At 34.7% G+C, this 10,381-nt stretch overlaps 1 protein-coding gene across 2 annotated transcripts; it reads right to left on the bottom strand.

The window, feature by feature from the left end:
- Positions 1–3,419: 3,419 nt before the first annotated feature.
- LOC113511816 (cyclic GMP-AMP synthase-like receptor) lies at positions 3,420–8,406 on the bottom strand. Of its 2 annotated transcripts, none has more exons than XM_052895333.1 (5): positions 8,233–8,404; positions 7,610–7,795; positions 6,774–7,255; positions 6,380–6,542; positions 3,420–4,120 (listed from the first exon to the last, which is right to left on the bottom strand). In XM_052895333.1, exons 1-5 carry the CDS (start codon positions 8,263–8,265, stop codon positions 3,491–3,493), a joined length of 1,494 nt encoding a protein of 497 aa, XP_052751293.1. In that variant the 5' UTR covers positions 8,266–8,404; the 3' UTR covers positions 3,420–3,490. The 2 variants fall into 2 exon arrangements, with proteins under 2 accessions (XP_052751293.1, XP_052751288.1); XM_052895328.1 differs by lacking the exon at positions 3,420–4,120 and adding an exon at positions 5,154–5,924 and having other exon boundaries at positions 8,233–8,406.
- Between the last annotated feature and the right edge of the window lie 1,975 nt (positions 8,407–10,381).

Genomic DNA, 10,381 nt, shown 5'->3' with positions numbered 1-10,381 from the left:
TCCAAAGCTTATCTAAATTACGTAATATTAATAAAGAAGTATGTACTTATATATTTTCGAAGTGTAATTGTTGTCATTATTATTGCGCAGGCGTTGGTAGCCGATACATGTATATAGATTGAAGGATTGTGTCAAGTTGACAGCTGTCATATGTGAGCCGAGCGGTGACAGTCGGTTCCCATATAAAACGTTCTATATTATTTATCTTTCCTATTTACTTTATTTTTTATTTACCTTGTCCTTTACACTCCATTATCCTCGTATTTGCAATATTAAATCCACCGTCGATAACACTAATTTAATGCAATTATTAAATTAAAATATTGAGATAGAATTTATAAAGGAAACACTCATAACTATTTATCACACAAAATTGTATGAAAAAGTTGACCCGCTTTTCTCGAAGCATTTGTATGAGGATACTCTATCTATATAATTAAAGATCGGTTTATATATGTATTTTCTTTAGGTGGTTTGTAGTATTTTTATTGATAAAAATAGTGCGCTCGCCTATGATAACAGTCAGAGGTGGAACACCAGTGGAGGATAAAACGATTAGAATGAAGTGAGATCAGCTACTTCACCCTGGCGAATTCAGTAGAAATTAACCACGATGGTTTCCGGAGGGGATCGCGGTAATATCGACCTGACAGGGTACATGAGGAAGGGGAAGGGATTGTTAGTAATAGAGACTAAAAATCCCATTGCTAGCAATATACCTAACTAGGTCGACCTCCACGCGGTTCCGGAAACTATCATGATTAATTCTTCATGATGAATTCATCAGATAGGCTAACTGGCCCGTTTTCATTCTCATCGATCACCCTTCACTGGTGCTCCGCCAGCGTACCTCCCGTTAGCGCGGGCGGGGTTACCAATACACTTTTATCCAACAAAAAAAAGCAGGGTACATGGGGCGAGGGGCTTGTTGTAACAGGGATTGTAGTAACAGGACTCTTTTCCATTGCTATTAATATTTCTTTGACTCGATTTGATCAGCGTCGACTTTCACGTGGTCCACGCGCTTCATTTTTGCCAGGTAATATAAAATTGTACTGTCTTAAAATTTCGGTTGAGGTTTTTAATATCGACTAATTTCAAATTTTCTATATCTTATTTTGATTTAAATTTATCTATCTTTGATAATGTGAACCACCAGTGTATACCATTCGTAAAGCGTCTTCACGCCATCCATAATCATTCATTAAAAAAAAACAGGGTACATTTCGAGCGATGGACTAGTGTCTCCATTAATATTAATCCCCCCCCCCCCCCCTAATAATTAATATAAATTACTTTAAATAATTATAAAGTACATGTTTCAGGATAGTTATAATTGTTTTCTTTAGTGGATATCTTTTTCCAGTTTATGTTTTTATTAAACTATTCTCTTTTTAGAGAGTTGAGAGAGATTTTCTAAGAACTAAGTTATTAATTCCCCGTTCTGTATTTTTGTTTGTACATATATTACTCAATATATCTTCTTAATTTTGAACCAATTCTAATAAATCTCTTTCAATGGATATTATTGTAACATTGATGACCAGAGGGGAGACTTTGTACAAAAGTCGATTGCTTGAGAGGGGAACTCTGTCCCTTGCGTGTTTCTACCGTGAAGCAGTTGTGTTTGCATGGCTGTGTTTCTGAAATGTTTAAGGGTGGACCTCCAGATATGGTGTGAATTTACTGGGTACAGAGGAATAACACCTGAGTCCTCAAAATGGCAACACATGGGAGGCATCATGGGCGAAACCTTATTCATCATAAAATAACTATCATCATAATATATTCATTCATCATCATTCGTTCACCATCAATTAAATAACTGTATTCATCATAAAATTAATACAGTTAATTATTTAACATGAGAGTATCAAAAATTTTTTTTTATACAACTTAGAATGGCAAACAAGCTGACGGCCCACCTGATGGACAGTAGTAACCGTCGCCTATAGACATAAGCAGTACCATGGACATAACAATACACACGCATATACTGTTTCGCCCATGATACCCCCCATGCGTGGCAACGCATGGGGAGACGCACGTGGAATGGCAATTCCTGAGGACTCAGGTGTTATTCCTCTGTACCCTGTAAATTCACGCCATCTACCAAAGGCCCTTCAAACCGAAACACAGCCATGCAAACACAACTGCTTCACGGTTGAAACACGAATGGTACAGAGGTACCCAAGCAATCGACTTTTGTACAAAGTCTCCCTCTGGACAATAACAAACCAAATATAAATACAACAATCTTGTGTTAATATTAGTAGGTAAAAAAATATTTTATGTATAATAAATTATTTATTTGTATAACTCATACATCGAATACTTATTATATTTAATATTCTTTACCGCATCAGGAGGGTTCCTTTGTACCAAAAAAAGCCATCTCAAAATCATTAACACTTTTTAAAGTGAAATTTTACTATTTAATACTTTTCCTATACCTACCGTGTGGTTCCGGCATAGATAGGCCGTCTCTTTCTTTCCCGTGGTTGTCCTAAGAGGCGACTAAAGAGGGCAAGGGATGAGCAGCAGTGTCTCTCTTTAAACATTTCCATAGCCTAACTGCGGTTGGCAATCCGCTTGCCAAGCATGGCAAGTACTGGCATAACCCTCCAAGGGGGAGGTATATGTTCATTAGTGGATAATTAAAGGCTGATATCATGATGATGATGAATGCTTTTCCCAAAATTTAAAATATTTTGATAAAATGGTTGATAGCAATTATTTGTAATTTTTTTTATACAACTTAGAATGGCAAACAAGCTGACGGCCCACCTGATGGAAAGTGGTAACCCGTCACCTATAGACATGAACAGTACCATGGACATAACAGTACACACACATACTGTTTTGCCCCATGCGTTGCCGTTCCTGAGGACTCAGATGTTATTCCTTTGTATCTTGTAAATTCACGCCATATCCCACCCTTCAAACTGAAATACAGCAGCTTCACGGTTAAAACACGAATGGGACAGAGGTACCCAAGCAATCGACTTTTGTACAAAGTCTCCCTCTGGTTAAATGTAATTTTAGTTAACCCATTCAATACGGAGAGCGCGCCAGGGCGCTCTCCAATGTTATTCCTTGTGACGGCAAGCGCCTCGAGGCGCTCTCCCCACCCTTACCCAATGACGGCGAGCGCTCCGAGGCGCTCGGTTTCCTTTAGTTCCAAACGTGCTTTAGACCGTTCCAGTCAAAATTTTTGATAAAATGGAAGCCCGTTATTTACTGGCAGTCACTCCTAACAATTAACTAAGCCATATACGTAGAACACACATACTGTTGTGCCGTCAGTGACGAGCTCAGATGTTTATGAAAAACTAAACTGCGTATACTGCATAGGGATAAAACTCAATATGGCCGCCGTATTGAATGGGTTAAGAAGAATGGGCAAGAAAATTCAGCTGTTGGCATTTTTTTCTTAAAATTTAAAATAATATTAATTGCTTGGGATAAATACAAGATAGTTACTATACAATCAAATTACTACACACAGATTTCCATGGTCATCGTTAGAAGCATCTGAATCGTCACTACTGTCCGTGGTGTCGACTTCTTGGGTCACATTAGAACTAATTCGTTTTATAGATCCGGCGACATTAATTTTAATTCTTTTTCCATTCAGTGTCTCACTGAGCTCGTCGACATTTTTCATCAATGTATCCATTTGATTATGCATACTCATTACAAGTTCCTCATGTATACAAGATGTTGGTTTCTCTTTTGTAATACTTGTTGTTATAGATTGTTGCTTGTAAATGTCCAACTTCCGAAATTCTGATAGTTCATTGCTCGTTAGTAATGCTATCAACACTTTATCTGCATCTTCTGTATCGATATCATGAAGGAGATCTTTCAGTTTTATTATATATTTAAATCTTTCAGTCTCTTTTAAATTAGCAATCAGGTTGTGGTCACGATGCCAGAAACACGGGATATACTTTTCATTTAGAGCGTTATACAGCTCTTGAACCATCGTCTTAAATAACACGCTCAGTCTCTCATCCCAATATGACTTGGATGTTTTGGATATTTTCCATAGAAACAATGTTTTGATGTAATGAGTAACAATCGTTTTCAATTTGAGAACGTCGCGCATTTTCTTTATCTGTTAAAAAAAAATTATGTAAATTTTATTAAAGCAAATATATATATAATTGACGAGATATGGGTAGCAGCGTCCCTCTTAAAACATCTCTAAAGCCTATCTGTCTGCCAAGCGTGACAACTACTGGCAAAACCCCCCAAAGGGGAGGCTTATGTTCCGCAGTGGACAGTTAAGAGCTGATATGATGATATATAATCTATTTTACTATATTTGACTCAATTAGTAAAAAATATTATTGTTGAAATTACCAATTATTAATAAAAATATCATTGAATTAACCATCGATTCTTTAAATGTATCCTTTTAATTTAAATTTCAATAATTTTAATTGTTATTCTGAGGATAAATATGGATTAAATTTATTCAGTGGTTCATAAAATAGATTTATAGCTAAATTGAAAACTGTCTATCTACTTCTAAATTACACAACGGGTTTTGATGCAGGTTTCGGTATTTCTATTCGTTTTATTTTTCTTTTTATTTTCATATTTAGATATTTTTACAGAATGTTTGTGTATATAATATGTTCTAATTAAAATATTTTATCTATACTAATATTTATTGGGTTATTTGTTTGTAGTGGATAAACTCAAAAACTATTTCACCGATTGTGATGTAACTTTCTACTTGGGAAAGAATTTTAAAAATTATTTCCATTGTACAAAGTTACATATATACCCATAGTCAGTGAATAATATAAGCTATGTATATATATATAAAATATAATATGTATATATATTCGAAGATACGAGTACTATCTACCTATGCGAATTTGTGGCGAATAGCTAGTAAGTTGACACTTGTAGCAATTCAAACTCAGGTTCTTAGTATAATTTATCTTTTATCAAGTTACAAGAATATAAAGATGTAATAATTAGTCAGACGATTTTCGATGTAATCGTTAATTTTTGAAAAATTGAAAAGAAAACCAGTTGGTTTGGATTTCATTCCTACAAGCTGCCTACAGATTTTTTATTCATGTGATTTTATTACATATTTCGTTCATAGTGATTTAAATTATTATTTCATATGATTACCTTATTGTATACATTCGTTAGTGTGGCATAATTTAATATTTTTTTCCACAACGACGAATCTAGTCGTACTGCAATCGTAAACCGGTTTCTTCATTTGGGCGAGAACTATTTGGATTATTCACCAGAGGGAGGAAAGCAAGAAATAAGAGAATTTTTTTCAATGTACCTCCTCTTTTAGGTTCTACGGGTAACATACTTTTGTAATCTTCGATCTCATCCGATATTTCTTTTACTTCCTGTACAACTTCTGGATATTCATCTTCATTTGTATTCATATTATTCATTTTCTCAGTGAGTTCTTTTAATTTTGTAGTCAATTCTAACATTTTACTTTCCAAATTATTAACGAGATCAGCGTCAAGTGTTAATTTTTGTGATCTTCGCGGAAGTCGTATTGAAGAAATACTCTTTTGATAGAAGTCGAATCTCTTAAACAGCGTCAATTCGTCAGTAGTAAGCAACGCGATGAGAACTTTATCCATATCATCCGAGTCGATGCCGTCGAGTACATTTTGTAGTTTTCGTGTGTAATCACGTTGTAGATGATCATTTAAACTCTCGATTAAATTGTTGTCCTCGTTCCAAAAATATGGTATGTTCTTGTCTTGAATAGCTTTGTGTAACTCCCCTACCATCGTCTTGAAAAGAGCACTGACTTTTGTTTCCCAATATTTCTTATCGTTTTGAGAAATTTTCCATAAAAATAAAGTTTTAATGTAATAACTCGCTATGGCTTTCATTTCGAGAACGTCGCGCATCTTTTTCACCTGTTAAAAGATAAATTATACTGGCATAACTTTACAAAGTACCTTTGTACAGTTTGTAAAGTACATTTGTACATTTTATTGGTCAATAAAGTTTAAAATTGATCTACAATTTAAGTCTCAGCTATACAGAAACACTAGGGCTATAAATATATTTTTTTAATGGCGTAGACCCTTGCCACTCATACAAAAAAAAGTAGGTACATTATAAGATTTAAATGTTCGGGGATTAATTTTTGGAGGTATGAACGTTTTGATAATCATGTGTAATTTTGAGACCTGTATATTCTTAGACTAAATTGAATTGCTCAATCCTAATCAGAATGTCCAGTTAAAATTATAAAGTTTGTGAAGATGTTTGTAGTAAAACAAACAGATATAAATTAAATTTTGCGCACAAGTGATTAACACATGAGATTCTTTTTATCTCAATTCACGAGAAGAAGTCACATACGCACCAATCTAATAGTAGTTTTGAGGTTTTGGCAACCCTTCATGAGCTCCTTCTCGAAGTCCTGGAACGAGAGCCGCCAGCAGCGATTCTGTAGCTGCCCGTCCTTGATGGCCTTATTCGGCTTAGGCACCACTAACCAGTCCTTGGCGGTCGTAACGTTGGGTTGCCTGTAAAAAACGGCTGTGAACAACTAACGACAACATACGGCAATCATTATCAATGTATATTTTTTTTTGTAACTTAGAATGACAAACAAGCTGACGGCTCATCTGTTGGAAAGTGGTAACCGTCGTCGAGGTAGTGTTAAATTTTCGGCCACTTTATTATAATGAAACTCATCATCATTAGGCATGACATATTATTATAAGATATTTATAGAAATCATTTATAAAACTAACCTGTAGCCCTGTGGCCAGCGGGGATGAGTGAATCTAATGACGGGCACTAAATCCACGTCAAGTTTGAACGGCTCATCTTTATTATCCGGCAAACTGGCAATTTTCAGGGTATACGCCGGACCGGACTTCTTGTAACTTAACGAATAGGTCACCCCATTAACTGTAACTTTGTTATGTAGGTCATTCATGGCTTTCTGGACTATACTATGTATCCAATTGCGAAACATGTCTTGCCTAAGGTAAGAATCGTTGTCTCGCCACGTGTGAGTGACTTTATGGCATAACTCCCAATTACTCTGTGTTACGAGGTTATCAAAAGCTTTTGTAATTTTTAGTTTCACAAATCCGGGTTGTTCATTTTCAATGGTGATGCCGTTCTCGCCGTCCTCGTAGCTAATCGGTAGTCGTATGACGATGTCCATGTCAAACTCGTCCAGTTTCGACACTTTGATCCCGTCGTAGACGCTCCCACCATACATAACCTGAAAAGAGAATTATTATACCGAGGGTAACACTGGCGAAATATTTGTAGATTATAATGTCTGAAGATCTAAGTTTCAGAAAGTATATTACTACTTTATGCACTCAGGCCTTGATTTGTATCGTATCGTATCAGACCTTTGGATTTGTACTGTGACAATCAGAACAATTAGATTAGATGTATACGGGCCATCAAAATATAATGCCATCGTTTGCAGTAAGTTAGAAAGTAATGCAGTTTCCCGGAAACCACATGAGTAAAATATACACTCGTGGTGGAAAAAATCCAAAGAAAATTTATAAGGTGGCTGTTTTAAAAACAATATGGATAGTATGTTGATGTATGAAATGTTTACCTGGCTGCTGTAGTTAGCAAAATAATTACACTGCTCCCCCATAGCATCCTTGACTTGTTCAAAAACACTTTTGAACACCTCTTGTGATCTTTTTACGTCATTATCCTTTAGCGCTATGAAATGATTAAACACTTCTGTAAGGTACAAGTCAAGCTTGTTTTTCTTCTGTTTGTTACTCATAGTTGACTGAAAAACAAAATCAATAGCAATATAAATAAAGCCCATTTTTGAACGGCAAGTATTAAAATTAGAGCTTATATTATTCGTTGACACAACCAATGGATTTTTATTTATAACCCTCATTATAAACAGGGTTTTTTACCTTTATTTCTTTTTCCTGTTCCGTGATCAGATTTCAGAACGCCATCTATGTTAGAAGTAAAGCAAATATTGCCTACGTGAACATTGCAAAATGTTCAGGCAGGGAGAAGTTCTTAAAAAAGGCGCATATGTGAGCACGGCCCATATGACGAATTATCGAAAAAGGGAGTACGAAAGAAGAACGTTTTTGCTATCTATTCTTACAAACTTTTTCAATAATAATGTTAAAATAAACAGGATCTACCATATGTACGGAATATGATTTTTTTTTTAATACCGATACTATTTAACTGATGTAATACCTTAATTTGAATTATGATCCACAATAAAGTCATTTGTATTTGTGCCTTTCCTTTTAACACAGGCTAAGTACAGAAAAAGTATTCATCATAATTTTAGATAAATAAGTGTATTATTTCGTCACAAGCTAACAAATTCTGAGTAAATGATAACCGGAATACACATGTAGGTACATACGTAATAAGTAATTTTCACTGGAAGGACTTACCGAAAATGAAGTCAAAATAATGAACAATACACTTTATTAGAACAGTTCAACACTAAGTAGTACAGTATAATCACACATTAATGTAACAACACTTTAATTCATCAACAGATATAGATTAGGTAGAGAGATATTGTTTCGTTTCAAAGAATTGGAATTCGTAATAAAGTATTACTCATGCTTACGTATAATGGCGGATACACATTGTTAAAACGCGACGGGAACCGATCAAACGAGACACGGTTGTGTCGAATCAAATTAATGTATTTCCTAATGATCAGGATCACACTGAAAACCTGACGTGATGCGATGCGCACTCACGCCACCCGATCCAGACCTGTCACATGGATGTGTGTATATGTATATAATGTATATTTTTACCAAGTCTTTCTTTAGTAGTAATGGCTTCGTGAAATATTCCTTTGAATGTGAATGTGTGTTGTGAGTAGGGTTGCCACCCGTACTTTAAAATATTGTACATTATTTCAGGTAATTGTACTCTACACTTTATATATACTAATAATAAAGTATACGAAAATACTCTATTTCGCATGATTTGACTAGTTAAGATTCACAAGACATTTTTTATTATTTATTGACAATGCTCTAGAGGGCCTAAATAAATGGTTTCATTTAAATAATACAAACTGGTTATTTACACTTTATATATACACAATAATAATAAAACCTAATGTATACGAAAACGCTTTATCAAACTAACTTTATAATAAATATGTACTTTTAAGGGTTTTGCAGCGATAATTTTTAAAGGTGACGATAATTTTTTAAACTTATGAATTATTTTATTTTTAATATGAATAACAAATGGCGAGACGAATAAAAACAGAGCATATCTGAATTTGATAAAAATTGAATTACTTATTTACTTAAATTTAAATATAGACTGTACGGAAGCTGTGCAATTGTTTAGTAGAGATACAGATTTGATACAAACTGTAATAAAAGTATGTTTTTAAGAATAATAAATAAAAATAAATTGTACTTTAATTTGATACTATATACTGTTTTTCTTACCTATAATAACCAATGTACTTCAATTGCAAAAAAAGGTGGCAACCCTAGTTGTGAATGTAAATGAAACTGTTGGCCTTCAATTTGTCTGTTTATGATTGTATGGTTGTGTCCGTATTTTTTTAATGGATGATAATGGAATGGTTACCCATTCTCATCCATTAAATCCCGCGCTATCGGTATACACCGGCGGGGCACCAGTGAAGGATGATAGACGAGGATGAAGCAGGTCAGTTAGCCCATCGCGATCGTGACGAATTCAACAAGAATTAATCACGATGGTTTCCACGGGGAACCACGTGGAGGTCGATCTAATAGGGCATATTGCTAGCAATGGGGCTGTCAAACTTCATTGCTAACAATCCCTTCTCCCCGGTTGTGTGTGTATTACAGCAGAGTACATTTTTGTTTAACTACTATGTTTTTTTTTATACAACTTAGAACGGCAAACAAGCTGACGGCCCACCTGATGGAAAGTGGGAACCATGTCTGTGTTATAAAGAAGAACCTACTTATAACAGCGTATTGAATTTTGCAAACAAAAATATGTTAAGGTCACGTCGAAGTCAGACGATTATATTTGTGTGCGATTACGATGAATACGAGTGGATGTGTAGTAGTGTATTAAAATGGGCTTTGCTTACACATCTACATGAATATTTTGTTTACATGTGAGCGACTGTACACTTACAGTCACGTGTATAACACGTGATACCTACACCAATCTACCAACGTGGAGGCAGGGCTGTCAGTGTACATAATTTATTTTGTACACATCGATAGAGTACTAAAATTATTATATCAATTAATAATAACATTATATGCTTTTATGAAGTTAAGAACTATTTTTTTTTCTTTAGTCCTATTCTACAGCTTATGTTATTTTATATGTAGTGTAGTTAAAGAGTTTAGCC

The sequence above is a fragment of the Galleria mellonella genome, unplaced genomic scaffold, assembly GCF_026898425.1.
Source record: "Galleria mellonella isolate WM207_F2 unplaced genomic scaffold, CSIRO_AGI_GalMel_v1 utg117, whole genome shotgun sequence".
NCBI classification, from domain to species: domain Eukaryota; kingdom Metazoa; phylum Arthropoda; class Insecta; order Lepidoptera; family Pyralidae; genus Galleria; species Galleria mellonella.
The sequence above is the reverse complement of the archived record's forward strand: the minus strand, read 5'-3'. Positions and strand labels throughout refer to the sequence as shown.

What these genes read in the sequence shown, in the direction of transcription:
- LOC113511816 (XM_052895328.1), bottom strand. Translation starts at nt 8,265, where the DNA reads ATGACTTTATTGTGGATCATAATTCAAATTAAG. An exon ending in GGATCATAATTCAAATTAAG is followed by an intron (nt 7,796 to 8,232) that starts GTATTACATCAG and finishes TTTGTTTTTCAG; the next exon opens with TCAACTATGAGTAACAAACA. An exon ending in CGCTGGCCACAGGGCTACAG is followed by an intron (nt 6,543 to 6,773) that starts GTTAGTTTTATA and finishes CGTTTTTTACAG; the next exon opens with GCAACCCAACGTTACGACCG.